The sequence below is a fragment of the Copadichromis virginalis genome, linkage group LG7 (assembly GCF_057382275.1).
Source record: "Copadichromis virginalis isolate Kocher_CV1m ecotype Utaka linkage group LG7, C_Virginalis_male_GT1.1, whole genome shotgun sequence".
In the NCBI taxonomy this organism is placed as follows: Eukaryota; Metazoa; Chordata; class Actinopteri; order Cichliformes; family Cichlidae; genus Copadichromis; species Copadichromis virginalis.
In genome coordinates, this window is record NC_140624.1 from 14,112,178 (window position 1) to 14,136,831 (window position 24,654).

General features: G+C 40.7%; 1 protein-coding gene across 1 annotated transcript; it reads right to left on the reverse strand.

Annotated features, from left to right (window-relative positions):
- Positions 1-17: 17 nt before the first annotated feature.
- Positions 18-23,032, reverse strand: dennd4a (DENN/MADD domain containing 4A). The gene is made up of 31 exons (XM_085461906.1): positions 22,985-23,032; positions 22,811-22,852; positions 17,922-18,253; positions 17,513-17,759; positions 17,338-17,407; positions 17,044-17,213; positions 16,015-16,253; positions 15,827-15,893; positions 15,676-15,734; positions 15,413-15,557; positions 15,117-15,292; positions 14,763-14,863; positions 13,810-14,028; positions 13,199-13,344; positions 12,717-12,737; positions 11,259-11,392; positions 10,795-10,927; positions 10,392-10,598; positions 10,161-10,289; positions 9,909-10,053; positions 8,410-8,532; positions 6,850-6,957; positions 5,244-6,037; positions 4,929-5,148; positions 4,225-4,316; positions 3,949-4,124; positions 3,297-3,702; positions 2,874-2,991; positions 2,413-2,575; positions 2,248-2,312; positions 18-1,779 (listed from the first exon to the last, which is right to left on the reverse strand). The coding sequence occupies exons 3-31, from the start codon at positions 18,230-18,232 to the stop codon at positions 1,643-1,645; spliced, it is 5,121 nt and encodes a 1,706-aa protein (XP_085318032.1). The 5' UTR covers positions 18,233-18,253; positions 22,811-22,852; positions 22,985-23,032; the 3' UTR covers positions 18-1,642.
- Between the last annotated feature and the right edge of the window lie 1,622 nt (positions 23,033-24,654).

Consider the following 24,654-nt stretch of genomic DNA (forward strand, 5'->3'; position numbering starts at 1 on the left):
ATCAAACACAACATCCATAGAATAAATGTCTTTATTCATAAATGAAGTCAAACTATACATCCACCTAAGGAAGAAATTTCATTTCTTTTCTTTATGTAAAAATCATACAAATCAGTATCTGTGTTACAAATGATAAATAATACATTGAAAACATTGTTAAAATTGACACTTAGTGTAAACAACACATAGACATAAAATTATGTTTTGGTCATTCACTGTTTTGTTTTTTACCCAGACTTTTTTTTTTTTTTACAAGTTGGCTAAAATACTGGTCTACATGCTGTGAGATTGGTGTTTTATTTCAAGCACACAGACTTATATAATCCAGCATTGTATCATCAGTTACTGCAAAGTCCAGCAATGAGCTGTGGAGCTGCATCACTCCAGGTTTTTTGTCAGTTGATCGTGAAAGAGTGAACTGTCACACTTGTGTTTTAAAGTGATTTCTGAATGAGGGCAGGTCGGAGCTGTTTTTCATGTCAAAGAAATGCCTTTGACATCTTTATATCTTTAAATATTCTCAGTGCAAATAAGCCTGCACTACCGTCTGTTCCAAGACCGGTTAGTATAAGTGTGTAAAACATCCATCTAAACAGTGCACTGTTGTCCAAATATCTAAAACATCGACACCATACATTGAAGACAAAAAGAAAATATACAAAATTCTAGAGTCAAATGCTCTGTACATTATTATGAACCCATTAGTGTGACTCAAAGTCTTTATAAAAGAAAATGTTGACAGAAAACATTTATCTCCTTTTGATTGATTGTACTGTTTTTAAGGAAATCCATCCTTGCAAAATCACATTTAACACAAAATTTTAATCATTACTTTAAAAAAAGATATTGCCTAAAAAAAACCCAAACTGTAAATTAATGAATTATATAATATTCCCTTTTGGGATCTTTTGGTACATTGTACAAAAACAAATAAACATTGTGCATATAAATTAACTGGCTCCATTCTTGAATCAGAAACAATTTTGTGGTTTATAATTTTATGAGGTTACAACCTAGTTTAGTGTATTTCAGTATATGAGTTTAACCTGTCTGCTTTATGAGGTGTACATGAAGAGGAAGTGATTTGACTTTACAAACTTGAACCTGTGGAAATTTCAGACAGAACCATGACTAAGGTGTACGTGGCAGAGACACAGCCCCATGTAAATGAGAACAAATGGCAAGTGCTCATCTTATCAAAGTGCTTTGTAAAAACATGAACGTCTAAAAGTACACACAGTCAACAACAGTCTTAACAAGGTCACCAGGACCACTGAGGAATTTCGACGAGGTGAACTTACACTTAGTTGTACCTACTTATTCACAGCTTCAACAGTAACAGAGGCATAAAGTAGACCGTGTAATAACTGTGCAAACATTTATACAGAAAATATCTTCAAAGTATTTACAAATACAAGGCCTGTCACTTCATGCCTCTCAGCTCTGACAGTTTTCAAGAAACTCATGGCAGTTGGATTATGTTCAGTCCCATTGTGCTTACAAGAGCTTAATGCTTCAGTCAGATGAGCTGGTCCTGAGTCTGAAGAGCAGTTTGACAAACAAAGAAACAAACAAAACAACAACAACAGCAGCAGTGACTGTTGGAGGGAGGAAAAAAAGCTACAGAAGGGGGACAAAATGTTCACAAACCAGGCTCTCCAAATGTCCTTCTACACTCCATGACCCCTGCTCCAGGGGGCCGGTCACAGTTGTGTGTCAGTTTAACCAGGTTGGGGGTGAGGCGATCGTATGCCAGCTTGTACTCGCGATCGAAAGCACCTGCAGGCGAGATAATGGTAAGTTAAGAATCTGTCAGCACGCTTTCTTTATATAAAATCTTTTATATCCATTAACTACAAACAGCAGGCATTTGAGAATATCGGCAGAAGAATCTACAGTCTTCTAGCTAGCTGTTCTATTGTAGATGGTCAGAGAAATACTTTGGGTTATGTAAGGTGGTACTAAAACTGTGTTATGTGGATATATTCAAATACTTTAATCTTATACTTTGTACAGAGTACAAATGAGGCTAGTGTATTGCATCCAAGATGGCTGTTTACACAAAACTTTGTACAGGATATGTGAAAAAAAGAAGAAAAAAACCCGCCTGATGGAGTTACACAAAATGTCAGGGCATCATTAAAGCCATCAAGAGTCATTATTACATATTTGGGCAAAAGCAGTGGACTGACATTTCCAGTCCTGCTAAAATAACTAAAAACTAAAATATCCATGCTCTGAACTTACTGATATTAATGTTGTTCTTCCTCAAAGCCACCAGAGCAAGGAACAATAACTCTCTGTAGAGACTCCTTTTTTGGGAGAGAAAAGAAAAGAAAAGCAATGAGATTTTCCATTCATATGATTTTGCCGGTGTAATTTTACTCATCACACACCTCTTTATTTACTTACCTCTGTCTTTTAAAACCTAACTCAGGCCCCAACAGCTGAATGATCTGGCTCATGGGCTGATGCACATCACTCTTCTTAATGCTCCTCACGAAACCCTGCAGGAGCTCCACAGTGAAGAGTTGGCCTTCTTCACATAACCCGGAGCGAACCAGCGAGTTGGCACCTGCGAAGAGGGAGAGATTAAAATCACTGCGATCAAAGGTTCATTCATCTCATTTCTCTCATTAACAGATGAGAGAAATGAAGAAACGAAGTCTGAAGGTGTGGCTCACTGATAAGATGACTTGATTAATAGGTTTCCTGAGCTGAATTATGCATGATCTACTAGTTAATATGCATTGTTTCATTTGCATGTAAATATCTGACCTTACCGGGAAAATAATTTTCTGAAGGTAGCCTGATATCACCTTTTCTAATTTATTGCACTATAGTCTGTGAAAGTAAACATTGTATTAACTTACAGTGGGTGTTCCACAGGACGTAGCAGGGTTGAACTTTGTCTTGGTGCAACTTCAAATTGTCCCACATAATCCTCACGAGAACCTGCTTGCTGTCCTCCGATGACAGCATCTGAGGAGTCTGAAGGGGACAAAATACATAAAAAAGATGAATTCATTATTGCATTGTCCTCTGTAGGCACAAGTCGTGTTATGGTTTCATGCATTATATTTTGTTAGTTTTGATTTTTAATAACAACACTAGGAGTCACCAAAGTCCCAAATAATTTTCTGAGCTTTAGAAGTGCCAGTTGGTACAAACTGTTTCTGCTTGCCTTAGCGCTTGGCTAAGCTAATGAGCTACAATATTCACTTTTCTAGTTGCTGATGGCACACGGGATGACATCATTAAAGTATTCTGCGTGGGTGACAGGCTGTCATATTTACCTGGTCTTCGTGGCTACAGTGTTGGGAGCCCAGGATAAGAGCTGGCAGGTTACTCGGCAGGTCGAGCCTTCTGAAGTACCAAACAAGGTTCCAGAAGACAATGGGATGTTGGTCAACAACGCTTGGGGAGGAGATTGCCTGGTCGCCCTCATTCACTAACAGGCTCTCCAGCTCCTTCCACAGAACCAGAGGGCTCAAGTAGGGCACTGTTACAGGAGCAGAAGCAGAGGAGCAGGAGGAGGAGGAGGATGAGGCTGGGGCTTGGCCAGCACCCCCACTGCTCTCCCGCTTCTGTGCAGGAGCTGCAGACGCCTCAGCTGCACTGTCTGTTGTGGAGATTTTTTCCTCGGGATTGGGTGGCAGGGATGTATCCTCCTCTTTAACCGGATTGCTTTTCTTAGACGACCTGATGAGAGACAGAGAGTGGATCTGTTTAAATGGGCCATGGGGATAAAAGATGTTTTGTCTGTGTCTGTGTGCCTTAGTGCTCTTTTGTAAAAAGAAAAAAAAAATGTTCCAGACAATTAGCAAGATACTATAGAAAAGACAATCTAGCACAATGTTGTAACTGAAAATAGCCCAAATTGATGGCTTTAACTATTCAAAGTGTTTGAGCTCTCTTTGTAAGCATAGTGTGCTGTGTAAATTTTACCTGCTGTGCGGTCTCAGATCTTTGATTTCCACATTGAGAAAAGGCAAGAAGGCTGTGCCGCAGAAAGGACAAGTGCTGTTGAGGTTTGAGTCATTTGCCGTCCATCCTGCCATTATCTCCTCATCATACACCAGACAGTCACATGTCTTACAAAGTGAACAGCTAGACATCAACACCTATAAAAGAAAGCGTCAGGTTCAGAAAGAAACCATCACACTGCCTGAGCGAGCCTACAGACAAGAGTTGGACTGGGATTGTTATGTGCTGGTGCCTTACCTCTACGGTGTAATTGGGAGTGGGTTGGAAGCGGCCGGTGTCGGGGGAGGAATCTGGAGTGTGAGGAGTTTTGGAGGGAAGTGCCAAACCACCTGGATACAGTGGAGGATTATACAATCAGACACAGAACGCAAAGCCAAGACTGAACACAGCTGTCAAAGCTTGAAATATCTGGATGAAACTAAGAAAAAGTGTCCAGCTGAAACAAAGCAGCAATTACTTTATTAAAATCTGCAATGAGTGTTTGTATTTGTGCCGCAGGTTTAGTGAGTCTGTGTCTCTGCTTGTGTGCACGTGATTGTGCATGCACGTGTACATGTTGAAGTGTGTTTAGCATAGGGCCTGTGGCTGGGTGCAGAAAAACCTACACACTGCATCATCCCTCACGCCTGCTGGCCTACTTTCCAATAGAACAACACCCAACTCTTTCCATCACTGAGGCCTACTCTTACTCTAAATTTAGACTGCCAAGAAGTGTTTTCATGCAAACCTGCACAATGCTGCAGTTATAATGAGCTTGTAACAACAAAGCTTTAAGCCATGAGTTTTTTAGATTAGAGCTGCTTCTAGCAGGAAAGGGACCTGATTTAATTGACTTTGTTGATCATCCAGTGTAAGTATCAGTAACGTTGTAAAATAACAATGTAACACACGAAAATAAAAGCTTCACTACAACAATATTTATTAAAAGATGTGGAACGAACCAGAAAAGGAGTTGTGTCTGAACACTCTGTTTGGGGTGCCAGGGCTGCCCAGGTTAGTATGATGATGCCCAACGGGGCTTCTCCTGACTCGGGACACGCTACCATGCTGTGGGGATGTAAATCCATCTGGATCTAGACAGGAGTCATTATCAAGCAGCGAGAAGCAATCGGCCTCTCCTGAGGTCAGTGAGGACACACTCATGCGGTCACAGTTTGCGTCCTGCAGGGGGCAAAAAAGAACTGTAACTAGATTTCATCCTAGAGCCAGTAATCCCAAATATGCATGAATTATTTATATGTTAAAAAAATTCTAACCTGTGTTAGTGAAGTTTGAGAGGACAAACGAGAGTAGAGACGACTAGCTTTCTCAGCCACACCCTTTCCTGCTGATATAACGCTGCTCTTGAAGATGTCGAGAGTTGGGGTGAACAGTGTTTCCATGGAGAACGATGAAGTGGAAGGAGTGGGTGATGACGGTGAAACCAAAGAGGGAGGCCTCTCTCTGTCTTTGTTACAAATACCAAGAGGAAGAGATGGAGACTGCCTCAGCCTCTCCTTTGTTTTGGCAGGCAGTGGGAGGTGTGTAGTGGATTGAACTAGGGTTGAGGATTGCGGGGAGGAGTGGGGAGAAGAGGCTGAGCGGAACAAAGGGCTTGAGGGGTTCTGCAGGTCCATACTGGGCGTGCGGCTGCTCAAGGGGCTGTTGCCATTATTCATGTACGTTTCAATCTCCTCGGCCAGGTTGCGCCTAGAGTTGGATGCACTGCTGTTGTCATGGTCACATTCCTGTACGGTCGCTGTTGCCATCAGCGACAGGGGATCAAATCCCATCTCAATACCTGTCCTCCTCACTGTCCCGGCATTGCAGATAACGCCAGCCCTCTCCACTGGGTGTTTCTGTTTATCAGTCTCTGTGACCTCTTCCTCTACTTCATGCAGTCTGTCAGAAGCAAGGTGAAGCTGCTTTGATGTACTTAGAATGGGGACACTGAGCCTCAGAGTTCCCTGTCCACCAGACAAGTCCAGAGAATTTGGCCTCTCTGCCTTTGGCAAAGCTCCACTCAGAAGAGTGTCACTAGATGGACTGGAAGCCAGCCTAAGGCCACTGCCTGTGACAAAAACACATTTGAAAGCATTCAGCTGAACGGTACATAGTGGTTATACGCAGTAATAAAACGACTTCTTGAGAGTCTGCTTTATAAATAAAACATTGCTGTGTTAGCATCTTTTGATTTGGAGGCGCTGGGAGAAAGAATGGAACCTCCACATCAAACGCTGCAGTTTTGAACAACATTTAGATTGAGAATTAACACTAAAAGGCATTTTTGTGCGTTTTTGGCTAGTCCACTGAAATCTGTGGCATTATTGTGCTCTTGCATTATTCTAAAAAATCCTGTTAGATTTGAATGAATTGTTGCTGGTGTTCTACTGTTCACGCCAACATGAAGCTGCTGCAGGGACGAGGAGGAAGGGAAACTGGCAGCTCTGCGGTTCCTTAAGGGATATGTGTTTATCTTACAATACAGCTGTATTGCATTTTAAGCCAAAAGTAATAAGTTATTAAGGCTCTGATAAAATGCCACACCAATTACAGAGGACTACTGATTATGAAGACTGAAAAATTAGAAAAACAACACAAAGTCAGACACCGCATGTCATGATTTGCAACAAAATTCAAGGCAAAAGTCATCTGCTTACATAACACGTTTATCCATCAGCAGATTGTATTTTTTTTTAATGAGAAACACCTAAATTTAACAGCAAATGGACAAGAAAAAAAACCACTTTACACCCACAGCCAGATGTGATACCACCAGCTTTTAAAGGCAAAGCATCCATTTTGCAGTGAGCTGTGAGTCACTTTTTGCAGAAATAATCCCCCAGTGTCAAAGATACGACATAAAAGCAATCCATAACTCACTTGACTTGACTCCTTTGTCTTCCACCAGGGCTGTGCCATCACTCTCTCTGCTGCACAATCTCTCTTCCTCCTTAGACAAGGAATCATAGCCTTGGTCTGACTGTTCACCTGAAAAAGATAAGGAGAAATCACTCCGCTGACGCTTACTTTTTAAATGTCCTCTCACTGGTGTTTTGTTTCTTCCTCGAGTGAATTAGAATTTGTTCCTATTAGTCTCCATGGAAGCTTTATATGAGACAACTGATCAGAGAGTTTTTGCTTACAAGCGCTTTGTGACATTCCCTTCAGCATGAAGCACACAAAACACCCAGAATAGAAAAGCAGGGGCACCAGAAAAGGAACAGAATATTTTTATAAAAACTTCATTAAATTCACAAGGTCAAATAGCAGGAGACAGTACAAACCTTCTCCACTGTGCTTGGAGTATTTTCAAAGAATTTGTTCACTTTCAGTAGTTTGATGAGACAAGTTGTGCCAGATGATATTGTTAGCGCAAAAGCTTTGGTCTTTTCAGCTTTGGTACTTGTCTTAGCTGCGAAGATGTGAGCTTACAAAAGAAACATGCCTACCTAACGCTATCCAACATAATACAATTTTCCCCAACCCCACCCATACCTCCACCACCACATATTACAGAGCAGACTTTATGTAAGTGCTTGTTTCTTGGCTTTTACATTTGCATTTTCCCCAATCACTTAAAATGTAATTTGAATGCAATTTGCCTTTAATGCATAATTCAAAGATTTATTATATGTATTTATTTATGCTTTTGACTGGGCTGGTTTAAAAGCAGCAGAAAGTTTTAAAAGTTATATTTAAAAGCAAGAGTAAGAAAGCAGCTACACAACAAACTGCCACCACATCTCCATCTACGTTACGCCTTCTTTCTCTTATCCATGCCTGAATGGACCCTACCACCAGCCGAGGGCGGGCAAGCCGAACAAAAAGGATATAAAATGTAAATAAATAACAAAAGGTATCACCTGTTATTTGCTTACATGCTGAAAGGTACCTATAATACGGCACATGCAGCACACATATTGTATATCTATGTATTTAGCAGAGTGCCTTTGACTACACATCCCCTTTATTCCCTATTGCTTTCACACCATTAAGTAAATAATCAGGGATCAAACTATCCTTGATCCTTGCACCTCACCATCCATAGCATCTAACCACAGAGGAAAAAACAAGACACGACACAACCACTAAAGAGATTTTCGCTCTGATTACCTGGCATAATTCCATAATATCAAAATAAACAACAAAAACGTCTCTCTGATATAAATCAAGTACATCAGGTATGGGAAAAACCAACAGTGAAAACGGTGAACCTTTCATCACACCTTAATACTGGAGTCTTTCATATATTAGTTTGTGTAAAATGACTGAGAGAAAGTCAGTGCAGATGAATAATTAAGGTTTGAGATTCATGATGTTCTGCCACTTTTAAGGCAGTTAATTCAATCACATCCCATAAATCAGAGAGATATGAGGGAAAGTAAAAGGCTGCACGTAAAATAGATGGAATGAGAACGACATAGGGCAGTAGCTCTCTACCTGTACTAAATCCATCATCGCTGGAGTCCATTTTAGTGAAGTCGGTGTCGATGGAGGTGCGCTCAGCAGAGTCATTAGCGCTGTCCAAACTGCCATGGCTGACTGTGTCTAGATCGCTGCCGTCTAAAGGGAGATAAGAGCAGAGAGAAAGGGGATGAGAGAGGCTTCACAAAAGACAGACTACCAACAGGATTATGAAACCAGAGCTGCACTCACACTATATATGAGCGATGTATAAACCCTCACTGAACTGTGTTGCAATCATTATCATCTGCAGCAAACGCAGGAATGTTCTGAGTGCCACAGCATCAACCAGCGCTATAAGATTTATCTATTTTACCTCAAAGTGAAGAAAAGTGAACGAATCTTGCTCAAGACCGAAGATGCACTTAATATGATCGTGTTTTTATTTTGGGAATTTAAACGTTTAAAAACGTTAAGTTAAAATATGTGCAGCTGGGAAAAATGTCGTATCAAATGGTGTAAAGCATTACTTTTTCATTAAAGCCTATCACTCAATATGTCATTATGGTAATGAGGGTCTCTGCGGGTTGTTGTGGGAATTTGAGACTGAGATCAAAAGGAATCTGTATACTTTGACTGCCAGGGAGGAAAACCTCTTCACTTTGTGTAAAAGGTTTCAAAAAAAGCAAGGTAGGGAACCAGGATCAGACTATGTCGCATGAATTCATAAAGCAATTACAGTAACTAAGAAGAAAATACACCATTGATGAAGTCAGGAGTAATTTTCTGTAAATTTGATGCAGTCCAAAACATCTTAAAGCCTCACTGGGATCGAGTGTAAAGCAGTCACTACTAGTTCTACTTTTGACTACAGAACTGCCTTAATCGGAGTTCTAAGGAAACATTTTTCAGAGATGTTATTTGAGATGATAGTATCACACAGTTTCTGCAGATTTGTTGGCTACACATCCATGATAAGAATCTCCCATTCCACTAGATCCCAACAGTGCTCTGTTGGATGGAGATCTGGTGACTGTGGCTGCCATTTGAATACAGTGAACTCACTGTCATGCAATTTGAGATGATTTGTGACACAGCGTGTTATCCTGCTGGAAGCATCCATCACAAAATTGTTACACTGTGATCATAAAAGGATGAAGATGGTCAGCACCAATACTCAGGTGAGCTGTGGTGTTTAGATAACATTTAGATGTTACTAATGGGCTCAGTTTGCCAACATACCCTCCAGCCTGAACCGCTAATACAAGACAAGATTGATCCATGCTTTTTATTTACAAGAGGAAAAAGTAGTTTTCACTAGAGGCAAAAATATGATGTGTGTGATCTATGTAACCGCCCAGGAAAGCATTCACAGAGAATTACTGCTCTATACAAAATGTTTGGCCAGATGTTTGTGGAAGTGCTGTAGTTGAATGAAAAAAATATCTGTATGTTTTGTTTTGTTTTTTCACCAAAATATATGTAATTGGGTTGTTACAGACAGTCACATAATCAGGAATTTAATTTTTCCTTACCTGAAAGATGAGGATCTCTTTGGGAGTTCCGTTGTTTCCTTCCTGCTTGCTTGAACTGGAGCACACCGAGGAGCACGTTCCTCAGCTTTCCCCATAGAAAGTAACCTCCCCTGGTGGTCGATGGCCAGGTGCTCTCTAATACCGCCTGGAGAAGAAATACAACATATTTTAAGATTTAAGCTCCCATCTCAATCCAATATGCAAATTGCTTGCATTTTCTTAGTTGTATTGTTAACGACCGATAGCACGCACCTTGTTATAGTACCCATATGTGATAGCATTGGGTTGAACTCCAGCTTTCTTCATCTCAAACAGCACCCTCACAGCCAGGACTGGCTGGCTGTACTGTCCACACAGCTGCAGCAGCACACGGTAACAAACCTTGGAGAAAAAAACACGTTAACACTGAAAATGTGCAGCGTCGTCTTTTCTGAATCATATCGGCAGATCTGTATTGTTTTCTTATCCAGAGCAGTTTCCTACCTCATCTGGAGCCTGCAGCTTTTTGTCCTGCATTTTCCTCAGCACATCATAAGCCGTACGCAGCGCTCGCACCTTGGAGTGGCAGTTGCCAACAAATCCTGGCAAGCAGATAAACCACAGGCCGTAGCAGTGGCGAAGCAGACACTTGGACCACATCTGAGGCATAGATGAATATGTTTTGGCCATCCTTTGAGCTGATTTGATCTCCTAAGATGAAAAAGATCAGATGTAAATGTGATTCATTGTCTATTAACAACCAGATTTGCATTTTGGATTCACATTCATATCCTTACACATGATTATGGAGAATAGGCACAGGAGTAAATGTGACATTAATTTGAACATATTTAGGTTTATCTTTGTTCATGAAAGAAACCAAATTGACATGAAGATTCTTAAGGACCTGTTTAGAGCGTCTAAAGATGGCTGTGGGGCTGGCTGGACTGCTGTGGCGTGAGGCTATGCCTGCCGATGAAGGACTTGCTCCCTCCAAAGGCTCCAGAAGCTCAGCATTTAGCACAGGAAATGCAGAGTAGCTGCAGAAAGAAATGTATACTCCCTTATATACAGTTACATAAGCTAAAAATAGACATGGATTGCTCATAAATGCTAGCAAGCTGAGTTATTCCTACAACAGTTTGGTTCTTCCCTGAGGCACCAACATAAGAATCCAAAAGTAATGTGTTACAGCTCAAAATAACCACACAGCCCTGTGGCAGTGACAAAGTCTAACAACGGAAGCAGTTTATGAGTCTGTCCTTTGGGAGCAGCACCCAGTGTGCTGCTCAAGCATACAGGACAGAGTTTTAAAAAAAGAAACCCCCTGTCTTGCCTCTCTCATTTAGAGATTCATCTGCAGTGTGGTACCTATAGCACAGAGGATGCTCCTCTCCCTGCGATGGCGGAGGCAGCTCTGGAGGGTTGATGTAGACTGTGTGCTCGCTGCGGTGCGATTCATCCAGTTCGATCAGTCTGGCGTCCTCTGGTCGCTCACTGTCCATCTGGTTTGCAAGAGAAACACAAATTCAGCAGCTGTCTTCATCTTTCCTTTTAGCTGTTCTCTAAACACAAATCTACAAGTGCTAAAGCTTTCTGGAAGCATTCAGATCCGACCAGATATCAGGGTCAGTGAGGACACAAAGATGTCAGTAATGAACCGGCCTGCATCAGAAATATGGCTTTTGCTCCAATTCCAGTTAACTACAGGGCACTACCGAATGCTTGATCCCGTGAATTCTCCAAGACCGAATTAATCTAGGCTGCAGTGACCTGGACAAAATTGATGCCATGTTACTCTAGGGACATGAAACCATTTAACTGTATAGCTTTGGCAGCACTACTTGATACTTAACTGCCACATTTGCTTCAGCTCCAAATGGACTTATCTGCTGTCTGGAGAGAAGCTTTCAAAGCCTGCCTGCATGCCTGCATGCCTTTCTGAGAACAACAGCAGGAACAAAGAGAAGCCGAGCAAAAGCATACATGCTCCTTTTTTAAAGAAAATCAGCTCTGAATAGTTTCCTGGGACATTATAAAAAGCCTACTGAGCTGATGTGCACTCACTTGGCTTGTCTGAATCGATTACCAGCTTATCTCGGGCATGAGTTTCACAAAAACGTTAATATTATGGCAGCGGCTGAATAGTTCTCCGGTGTACTGGATTACAGGGTTTGTTCCACTCAGTTGAGTGGATGATTCAGTCACCGGACCCTCACTGACCTGTTTGCCCTCACTTCAATTCTGCTCTGTGTTTCTCTGTTTGTTGCCCTTCCTCTTACACCCGAGAGCTCTTTCTCAATCACGCATTTGTTGTCAACCTCAGCAGCAATGACGCTGTATGAATCAAGGCTTCCACTTCTCAATAATAACCACAATGACCATTAATACAGTTCAAACTCTTCAAGCAGGATGTAAATGTGACTTCCTGATTGCACAAGTGTACTAGCACACACACACACGTACACACACGAACAGAGGAGGCGGATGTTTTAGTGTTTTTGTGCGAGGGTGTGACAAAACAAGTTGTCAGTTTGTGTTCATAAAATCTGTCAAGTCTACGAAGAATTAGCACAAACTAATAATCAGCACATCCCACGGGATTTCAACAACAACAACAACAAAAAGGATAACGCAGATTTCTGACATCTAATGCATGTCATCACATTAAAGACATTTTCTTTCTAGCCCTCTGTTACACCACCTTGATTTATTCAAAATAAGTGCACATAAATATAATGTACATTATTAAATCCTTTGATTGGGATCAATGTGGGAAAATGTTAAAAATATTTTATTTAAACAGCAGCATAGGATTGAGTAACTTACCTTTCCTCCACTGGAAAATAACTGATAGGCAGGGACCGTAACGACAAGCAAAGGAGAAGAAAGAAATGACAAGAAGGCAGATAATCAGAACAGCAGAAGAAGCAAAAAGAAGACAGAAAACATCTTTAAAAAGAAGCAGACAATAAAGTTGATGGAAAAGCTTAGAGCTGATCTTACAAAGAGGCCCAAGAGATGTGCTGAAGTGTTAATTACTTTTTGTTTATTGCCTTTACTTCCTGTTAATTGCTTTTTCATTCTTTTTGAAAATTAAATAAAGTCCAAAAAAGGTCTTAATTCAGAGGACAGTGCGTGATTAATTGTTCCTCTAAATGTTTCTGCTTCTTTTTTAGAGAATTTCTGCCAGCAGTCAGAGGCCAGACTAAATATCGCTCAAAGAGCGTTTGTTCCTACGCAGCAGAATGATTTTGATGAATCATCTCTGACACTGAAAATCCATAATAAAGATTAGCTGTAAACCTCACCTTATCAACACACTCATCAAAGAAAGCCAGGCTGGCATCTTTATCACTGACAAAGGAGCACTCTTCTATGAAACGACTGAACATTTGAGTCTTGGTCATGAGGGAGTAAAACCTCTGATGGGAGCGGTCTCTGCTCTTCAAGAAGCCTGTAAAAAAGAAAACGAAATTATTTATTGAAAATCTTAAAAAGTGGGGAATTCATATCCGTCTCATGATTCTAAATCATTGCATTTACTTGTCAAGCCCTTGCAAAATATTTATGGGGTAAAGATGCAGCCGTAACCAACATTTCCGCAAAATAAATGCTGTGTTATGAAACAATTTGTTCTCCACTGCTCCTCTTACATAATAGCACACAGATGTGCAGGGACATTGTGCTATTAATCACAGTGGCCTCTCTGACTTGTCATCCAACCCTAATTTCCACCGAGGCTTAACATAAATCACAACAGTCATTACAGCTCTGATTTGAGGCCAGCTTAGCAACATTCAGACCTTAACCCCGCGACTTACTACAGCACTGAATCACAGAAGGAGGGGAGCCATGACCTGTCAGCATGGTTTGCCGTGACTTAGTATGGTGAATATTACTGGCTGAGAGTGACACATACCTTGGATGTCAAAGAGGGAGCTGGCATCAGTGGTTTTCTCGGACGGGGCTTGGGTGATGGGCAACAGATAGGAACGGTAGCCTCGCAGGATGGCAGCCATGAAGCGCAGGAAGGCCTCCTGGATCTCGAGCTCTAGTGTGTGCAGGCTTTTTCCACTTTCAAGCTCACAGTCGGTCACTGTGTGATCCATCTGCACATCTTCATGGTTTAAATGACCACCTGAGGGCACACAACAGCTGATGTTTTAACAATCCATACGCGCGTAAACCACCTGATAGCAAATAACCGGTTATTTAACCAGACACCAGTATTATTATTACCACAGACCACACACTTTTTCCACAAGGAAAGAAGTATTAAGTACAGCACTCAAGACTGGAGTAAAAGTGAGACTGTCAAAGTCAAATTATGTATAATACTCTGATTTTCACAGCAGACCTAGTTAAAAGAAATGCAGAGACCAACTTGCCAACAGGTATAAAGCTAGCAAAAACAGACCACTTGGCATGATGTCGCAAGCAAATTGTTCCTGTCTAGACCAGTATTCATGATGTCATGTTGTTCAAACACCACAGCGAAGATCTAGATTTTATAAGAGGCAGGACATAACAGTTCATTTTTGCATAATTTAAAAGATTTTTAAATTAAATAGAAATAGAATAATAAAAACAATAATCTGAATAAATCACTAATGAAAGAATACCATATATGGAATAAGAGGAAGGGTGAGGATCAGTTAAAAAACCATAAATGGCGAATGATACATGGTCAACATGCTCTTCTATAAAAGAACTAATCATTGCACTATTTTATTAACGGAACAGTGAGTGCGTCCTGTCAGTTTTCCTGTAAAGCTGCCCATAGAGGCTGACTCAACAGACTCATGTAGCCTAAGCAACCAAAATTATTCATGAAACCACTTAGAGGATGACACAGCATCAGACTGGACTCACCCTCAATGAGCTGCTGATAGAGCTTATCCAGACTATTGAGAAGATGCTTGCAGGCTCTCCTGGGCAAGATTTTCCACGTAAGAGCCTTCTTGTCATCTTTTCTGAAAGCACAACAGATGGTTGTTGTTACACGGGAGGACAGTTAGGAAACAAAGAAGATATGAGGGAGGGAGGATTCACTGATATCCTCACAGAATACCTTTTGAATTGATGTGGGAGACCAGTGGGATCCAAACATGTTTTTTTTTCTGTACAGTAAAAATACTTCACATTCCACCTCTTATCATTACATAAGAGTTGATTTGAAGGTGGCCATCTAGTAGCACAGACTGGCTGCAGTAAGAGGTCACTTACTGGGAGATGGTGTTGGTGTCCAGATCCACACAAGTGATGTCAGCCGGGGGGACGTAAAGATCAAAGTACCGGGAGTCCATGCCCACAATGAAAGGGCATGGTGCACTAAGAACATCTGCCAGAGCCAGCGGGCACAGAGGGATGTATGGACATGGCCAGTGGAAGGGAAAAATCATCTGAAAAGGATCATAAGTAAAATTACTATAAACAATATATACAAAAGATTTTTATGGTCCCATGAAAGACCTTCGTTTTACTGTCAGGAAAAAAAGAGGATTAAAAAAGACAATACTTACAGACACAAGGGCCTCGGTTACACTGGTGAGTACAGCGGGGCGCAGGGAATGAACCAGGATCTTGTGCTCTGTGACAGCCAACACGAGCAGAGTGGCAGCATTTTTGGGGCCCAGATTCAGGAGCAACGTGGAGAGGCTTCCCCCACTACCACACAAAAACACACGGCAATTTAAAAAACAACAACAACAACAACACAAGTTTTCAGATTAGGATTGCAAAAAATGCAAGATGTTGTAATTCTGAAATTTATTGTTATCTTTACCTGAGTGGGAGCGGAGAGGACACAGGTTGGCTCAGCATCAGGCTGTCATGTGGAGACAGCTGTGGAAGACACAAGCAAAATTTAGTGAGTTAGAGCAAATTTAACAAAGAACCCACCCGTACAAAGTTGAAGTGATTTCTCATAAACTCACCTGGACTAGGATGCGCGGTCTCTGAGTGGAGGGAAACGGCACATTTTGCATGAAGTGAGAGATGTGCCTGTGAGTAAAAAATCAATTCAGTTAGTAAAGTTGTAACACTTCTTACTTTTGTATGATTTATCAGGCTGTGAGCTAAAGTGTCTGATTTGAAAGGGATAAAATCTGTAAAAGTTGCTAACTTTTCAATAGGCAGGGAATGTGGCCCAGAGATGGAGTATCGGTAGAGGAAGGTGAGAAAGCTCCTGAAGGACTGGAAGAAGGGCCAGTGGGAGAGTAAGCAGATGCTCTTGTTGCTGTAAACATTTCTGGTCTCGTCAGGTCTGAGATCAGAGCTTGGCAGGCCGAGCTGTGAGCGCTGACGCTCAGACAGGTTCTCCTCTGGGTAAGGCTCATAGAACTGGATAGCTGCTCCGTACACCTGCACACAAAGGGCCCCCAAGATAATTGCGTGAAGAATGCACAATGCATCTAAAGGATGTGCACGCTTGTTATCCTAATGCAAACCCAACAGTAGCCACAAGTCCCTTGAGAAACACATTCATTGAGCATGTAGTGGCGGCTTCACAAGAGAATTTTCAACATAATAAATCCGCCCTTTGAAGTTCCTTCTCCCAAATAAATACACAAGTCATTCCTAGCCTAAAGTGCCATGAGACTAGCCTGCAGACTAGAGGTTGCAGGCAAGAAGCAGTAAACACTGAAGCATCCAGCATTTAAAACTTGCACATCAGCCCAAGTGGTGCATGAGCCATCCATTATTCAAAAGATGAGCTACACTCAGCCGCACAATACAAAAAAAATCTTTTATGCTGCAGTGCTTTCAGAGGCTAACAGGCTTTTGGTATTCCAAAAACAGCCTTTAGACCACTTTTGATTCCAGTCAGAGTTCAGAAGTTGATTAAGATTGTCTGGTATTCTTAGAAATACAGCTGCACTTCATAAACAGTCTAATCCATAAGGGATCCTAATTCTCAGTGAGAGACAGAGGTGGAGCTAAAGATAGAGATGCTAGCTGAAATGAAGCAATTAAGGGAGATATTTTGTATGTGTGGTATTGTAGGGGAATCATTAATTGGTGATGATCTCACCGAAATGGCCGTAAGCTGAATGGAGAAGTGTTTTTTTGGCCACTTCAGTAGGTGAGTACACAAAATAACAAGTAAAAGAAAAGAATACAAAAAAGCAACTACGTACAAAGGTGATTTTACCTTTTCTCCAGAGGCTCCCGTTAGTACAAATGTGGAAAAAACAGGCAGGGAGTGTTTGGTGTGTGCAGGCCAGCACTCGATCATTGCCCCCATGGGCAGGCAGAACATAGGCACTGACTCTGGCAGTGGAAAGGACTCATAGTCCTCTTCGGGGTACCTACACAAAAGACCTGGACACAAACACATGCAAGAAATGTTAAACATATTCTTTATATGAATACTGATAATGACTGACACAAATCCATGACTAAACTTCCTTTTTCTTTTCACTGCTACAAACTCTGCACAGTTTACCTGCTTTGTATGCGATTGTGTTTGCTTTAGCCAGAGACTTCTTGTAACAAAGGTAGACCGAGGATCCCCACTGAAATACGGAGAAAGATAAAGTTCATCACATAGCAGCAACAATCTGGGCTGTGTGGGCAGACAAACTAGGTTTAAGTGATTATTTTTCAGAGCTCTATCCCACCATGCTGCTGTTGAGGTTCTTGTCCACCTTGCAGAAGGTGTGAGGGGGCGTTTCCCCTTTGCCGGGGATGATAACGCAGACATCGGTGACAGCCAATGAGGTGTGTGGCTGGCTCTTTGGTGCACGGCGGTAGGTGATGTAGATGCGTTGGGAGGACGAGCTGCTGATGTTTGCAGGGCGGCCTGAGGGTGTGGTCTGAACGATGTGACATCCGGGTTTGAGTTTCTCTTTCCACTCATACAGAACCCTGAAATATCAGACGGTGTTGGTGACTTTTTATATTTTTGAAAACTGATCAAGACTTCAGACTGGAGCATGTGCATTAAAGCAGATTACAGTGACCCTAAGCGGAGGAGTTATTAGTGCTGCTGGGTGAGTAAAAGGTCAGTAAGTGAGGATTACTTCTTACCCGAGATCTGTCAGTGGAGGCTTATCTCTGCCTCGCTTAAAGCACAAGAATATCTGTGGGCCCCTTAGACTGGCTCCATTGAGCTCTGCAGAAAGGCCTGAGGGGGTAGTTTCAACACAGGTGAAGCCTGGGGGTACCTCTTCTCCCAGAGAGCGTATCACGACAGCGACATCCGTGATAGGGGCTTTGGGTTTCACAGATTTGGGACCAGCATCATCAAAGTGTAGATCCTCCTCTAGAGGCTTGGATGAGTCGGTGAGGCCAGCAACCACAAAGTAGTCTGCTACACGAGGCCCTTTATCCTCCATCATTTCCCATTCCCACACTGTTGGCTGCAAAATAAAAAAGTGGAAGTTGCATGGGGGGGTCAACAAAGTGCACTCTATACACTGGATAACCCTTAAATGTCCTTACTCTGTATTAGCTGTTGTACTAGATTTGAAAAAAGAGGCAAAATGCAGCATGTAAAATGTACACTTCTCCTGCAGTGCATTAAATTGCATACCATACCAAAGAAATAGCACATAATGAGAGCACATGGAAGCACTTAAAATACATTCCTTGCTGCAAAAACATCATATTTCACCGAGAAATATGGGAGGGCTTGCAACCAGTGACCTTGCTATATGCCATGGCTGGTTATGTAAAACAGAACACATGCCTCTGTAGAGAAAAAAGAAAAAAGGCGCATATGGAAACTAGAATTGAACTGTAACTGAGCACTCAGAAGTGAAGAGAGGATACGTTGTTGCTCGGCAAGCAGTTTTTTCTGGGCTTTTACAGCTGTAATATTCAGACAGCATTTATTTTGGGCTCAAAAACATCATGAAAATGAAAGGAATAGAGGGCGCGCCAGTGAATTAGCTTGTTATGGCTTTATCACAAAGCATGGAACCCTGGAAGCCCTCTAAGTGCTGGGCCAGCTTATTGTGGTTCAGTTGAAGAGCCTGGTTTATCTCTCTCAGCAGTTCGTCCACACACACTAGCAAACTGATAAACAGCTGCCTATTATTTTCCCCACTGGCGTATGTGGGAGGTAGAATAGTTGTCTCACTCCTTTGTGATGGATGTGTCACTGTTAGGAACCTTGGCACACAAGGAGCTATGGCCATATCTCATCTACTGAGGACTTTGGCTTCTACTGGCTTTAAATCTAATAGTCCCGTGTGTTGTTCCTCCCTGTGGCTGCGTGATGGTACAGACAGCTAAGCACTGCTTACAGGCTCAGAGTGCAAAACTAACTCCTAACACAAGAGCATGGAAAAAAGATCATTTGTAGAAGCAAGATACTGCAGCATGTTGAGTGATGACAGAGATTCAGTTGTTTACTGAACAAGATTTAGAATTTGGTATCTGACTGGCTTTCACTTTCAATCACAAGACCTTTTAAAATAATTTACCAGCAAAGATCAGTCCACTGTTTCATAAGCTTGTTTTTGAAATGATGACTCATCACCACCAGGTTCCTCCATCCTGACAGTCTTCCAGTCGACATTGTTTTTCCATCAGTAGTTGATGTTTTTTCGCAGTTATTTGTGCTGAGCCCTATGGTTACGCGTGATGACTCGGCGTGTAAAGAGCAAAAAGGTTTCTTGTTTTTTCAGATCTCCTTCAATACTCAATTTTATTTTATTGAAAAATATGTATGCATTCATTACACTGCCACTTATGCATTTTACAACGTAGCATTTGTTCCTCTACGGTTTACTCAGGTTCTCAAAAAAGTTTTTTATTCTGAAAAACACTGATGTATATTTATTTTATTGCTTAGCTGGTCTTGTTTTTATGTTGCTTCTGCGGTTCTACTTTTCAATGAACTATTCACATTATCTAACGGCTTTTAGAAACTTAAACTAGTGGACATTATTGTTGTGTTTTAATATTTGTAATTTTATTGTAGTTGTGAACCACTTTGTGGTCCTTAAAGGAGGTGTTATATGAATTAAAGGTTCCATATAAGTAAGTAAATCTTACTTACTTATCTGGCAGAATGTGATGGCTTCTTTTCTTATGTTAGATAATTTACATTGTTAAACATCTATATGATAGTTAATTTTGGTCTTATTTTCTAAATAGGTTCTAACTATTTTAGAAAATAAGTCCTTCCCCATTAACCAAATGAACAATCAAAGTCATGAAATATAATTACAGGTGAAATCTGTTTAAAACCAGGTGAAATGTTTGCAGACTTTGACCCAAAATAATGCTGCTGGAAAAGCTAGAAGCGATTCTTTTACCACTTTCTTTCCTGCCCCAGAATTTCTAAGCAGAAATTTGTGTGTCACATCTTTTATCATATCGCCAGCTGTTCATGTGGCACAAAATCCTTTGTAATCCAGTGCCGAATCCATTTTACCTAATGACCTAACAAGCCGAAGGCCACAATAATTCTGTTCAGCTGATTCACCTGTTCTTTGATCGCGCACAACACTTACACAACATACCTGCTGCCAGTAGGTATTACACAAATGCTGACAGCTAAAAGCTAGACAGATGTGTCATATAATACTCAAAAGGTTCTGGATTAAATATAGATGTAATCTCCTGCTCCAACCACCACGACATTACTGCGTCTATTCCTCCCCCTCGACAGGAAGTAGAGGCCTAAAATTATATCTAATCCTCTCCATAGCAACAACATTAAAACTGAGCAGAGAACAGAAGGTTGAACATTTCTAACTCCTGTGATGATACACAGTCTTTGGTTTCCTTTAATCAGAATGCTGTAGATTATTTGTCTTTGCCTGGACCGATGTGTCTGAGAAACATGTTTTACCAGATGGAGAATCGGCCGCAATAATATCTTTTATCTGTTTATGTGAATTGATGTTTTTTTTTCCATGTGATTGCTGACGAGGAAACAAACACTCTTAGTAAACATGACTGCCCACAGTGTTTCCCTTTTATCTGGAAATGCTTTCTATTTTTTATCAGTGTGATATCATATTTAATACCACAGAGATGACTATGGTAAAACAGATTGGTTACTGGCCTGTATCATCCACTTTCATGTATGTAATTGTTCATCCCATCAATCACTAAGTGCATGTTCTAGTGACAAACCCCCCCCCCCCCCAACACAGAAATCAAACTGACTCCATCACAAATATTTTGACTGAAATTTAATTTTGAAATGTTCTCGTATTATCTCACTTATTCTAGGCAGTCTCGAGTTTACTAAACACTGGAAGTGAGCAAGTCACAGTCGCCACAGAAACTGCAACCGCTTCATTCACTGCATTTCTTAATAACAGGACAAATAAGGACACGGCGGATTTCCTCTTACTGCAAGCAAACCAACTTCCCTATTCGCATCCACTATTATTTGCGTGAGTCTCCGTCAACCGTCCGTTTTGCAGTAATTTGTTAACCACTTGTGCCATAATGTTCCTGACATTTCCCTCTTAAGCATCCTCAAACCTAATATTTTCTTTTCATGGTATCTGAGAGCATCACACCTTCTGTGTATCTTCTTATGTTCTAAAACATGTTCTAAGATGAGTTTTTTAAACTTGCATCAGTCCTATAAAATTGTTGCATCATTTTAAACATTCCTTTTACATTTCGTTAGCTTCATAGCATAATTGCCTAAGTCATTTGACTAAGTCAATGACTTAGGCACTTATGCTATGAAGCTAACGATTTGTAGCATTTGTATGCAGCACACTCTGATTATAGCTCTCAACTAAAATGCACTGCCTCACATTTTAGAAGTCCCAACTGCCAAAGCTCTGCAGATGACAAAACCCCTAAATATCAAACATGATTTTGTTTGCACCAAAATATATTTTTAAGTGCTGGATAGGCATTAAAGCCAATTTCGGAAATTAGAATGAACTTATATTTCATCAGAAGCAACATGACCGATTATTTATCCCCAGTCTCTTTTGATATTTCTTGCCAATAACATGTTTTTTTTTCTGTTTTGTTTTGTTTTTTGTTGTTGTTTTTTCAGAAGGCAGACATTAAACTTTGAAAAATCGATCCTCCCTCTTTCTGACTTCTGCTTGTGTGTTGTTGTAATTATGGCCCAAAAGACAGAGGCAGTGGCTGCTGGACAGTCCGAGTAGGGCTGTGGAGGGATTAGAGGGCTGTGTTAACAGCAGGGGGGCAGGGAGGATGGGCAGTGTGAACAGGGAGGGAACCACCACAACATTTCACTAAGCATCTGTTCCCCATGAAGCCATGAAGACAACCCTCACCCTCATCAGCCATTTGCACTCCTTATGCTGGACAGGGGGGGAGCCCTGGCCGCTTGATGAGGAAACCACACACGCCCAAGATAAACAGAGCAGAAAGATGAAGGAGATAAGGTGGTGCTGAAAATAGGAGAACGCTGAAGGGCTTTGTACGTTAAGCTTGAACCGCACGTGCAAAAGGACTACTGGGTTAACCATAAAGTAAATGGTTAAAATTAAATAAATAGATTTAAAAAAAAACAACTGGCTACAGCGACCATAAAAATAAAGGGGGTTTCTCATATGCCCACATCTAAAGAGGCCATCTTATGGAGCACCGACACGGGAGGCAATGGAATAAGCCTCCATATGACTTCATTGTAACCAATGGGCGCAGTGTATACACAGAAAATCTCACACAGAAACCGATGCTCACCGCAAAGAATTAATCTGAGCTTGCATTGCATGAAGCTCTTGGACAGTGATATGACATGTTTGCCGTTAATTGTTCCAAGCAGCAATCCAACATTAAAATTAGCCTTCAGTGTATAACACACACAAACATAAAGCTACAAAAATGGGATCTCAGACATATAATATTAAAAAAATAATAATAACACAAAAATTACTATAAGCACAGAAACTACGTGTGCGAGCGTCGCTTGTATTTTTTTTTTTTAAAGATATTCGACAAAAGAAGAATCTACTCACATCACGACGAATGAAAGATGATCAGTCGAATATGAGTACACGCTGAAAATAAAACCCAGGTCCCCGTTGATGATAAATGTTTATTTCTTACAGTTCAGATTTAAATAAATTACCTACACATATATTATAATGTATAAAATAATAAAAAAATCATTCACAGAGGGTTGGACCGACCAGAATAAATGGTGTATTCCCGAGCAGCGCTTTATCCAGACCTGCGCTGTTCACGTGACCGATTACAACCCTGACTGACGTCACTGATGACAGTGCTGTGACAGAGAAAAACGTCTGTGGTTCTGAAGAAACAGGTTTATACGGAACTGCACAACTTCCGAAAGCGCTACCACACCAAAAGAGTATTATTATTGCCATAAGCTGTACTAGTCGTATTTTGTCGCGAATGATTTTGTTATATTTATCTCGAAAGGAGCTATATAAATAAAAACGTATTTTACTTTCTTATTATTATTATTTTTGTTATTGAGCTAACATAAAAAAAACGTCTCTGATAGAAATATTACAGTATAACTTTACTTTTACAACTTATTTATATCACCGCAATAAGCTTAAAACTGTTTTTCTTTTCATTTGATAGCTCTGTGAAACTTCTTGCATACGAACAGGAATAATAAATTCTGATGAGCTACACCTAGTTTTATTTAAATCTACTGAGTGACACAGTATTCCAGGATTTAACTGTAGTCATCCACACCGCTCAGGCCCACAACCCCCCACCCACCCATCGCCAAAGACAGACAAGACTCTTTTGATTTAATAAGCAAAGTACATTATTTTATTCTTAAAGGGAAAAGGGGCATAGAAACACTTATTCATTTTGGTAGTGCATTCAGTATAATCTGAGAATATTACATATATTAGGCTAATTATATTAATATAATTTTTGCAATAAATATAGGAATTATGATGATGGTGGTGATGATGATACTTTATTGCCAGACAACTCTGAACTTCACCACATTATCATTATTATTATTATTATTATACAATTTTATATATCACATGAACTCATCTATGACATGATAATCAAAAGGTTGTTGTTGTTTTTTTCCTCACTCAGCTGTTTAATGTTCAGTTATACCCAATGAAAGTGGTTTTATGCAGAGTAAAAAGTTACAGTATACTGTAACCTTTTACTCTGCATAAACCCTGGCAGTCCTGCCCTCTGCTGCCCTTGTGTGGCGATTACTAAGACACACAGTTTGGTGGAAATTCACAAATGACCACATATTAATACTGGGAAACCCCATATAGCTCCAGTGGTGAGCAATACATGCACCAGTAGTTTTAAAAAGTTGCAGCTTCTCATGGAGCCCCTTGGGAAAATTAATAGTTAATTAATTAATTAATAGAACGCATAGTTCTGATTTACTCCAGTTTCAGATATGGTATTGTCTCTTTAATGCTTTTTAATGCTTATTATATCTCCAAGATAAGGATGGCAACACTGCAGTTTTATTGTTAAAAGAAAAACAGTTATAGGCTGAAGACAGCTACTACATCAAAAATGTTCAACATGGTATTGCTGAGATGTGCAGACTAGATGAAAAACATGATATAAGATTTGTGGCGTGAATGTGTTTGACAAGCTGCATGCTCACATTGGATAATGTATTCATTAGCAACAGACAGTAGGTGGCTTTTCATTTGTTTCTGTGAGATTGCAGGCACACACCCCGACTGCACCCTTGAAGAAACATAAAAACAACAAGATATCTGATATATTCTTAGGCAGTTAGCAGATATGCTGTTGTTGGTATTTCAAAGGTACTGTACAGGTGTTAAAAGTGACCAGGTTTTCTATGTAAAGGCCTAGTTATTGATGT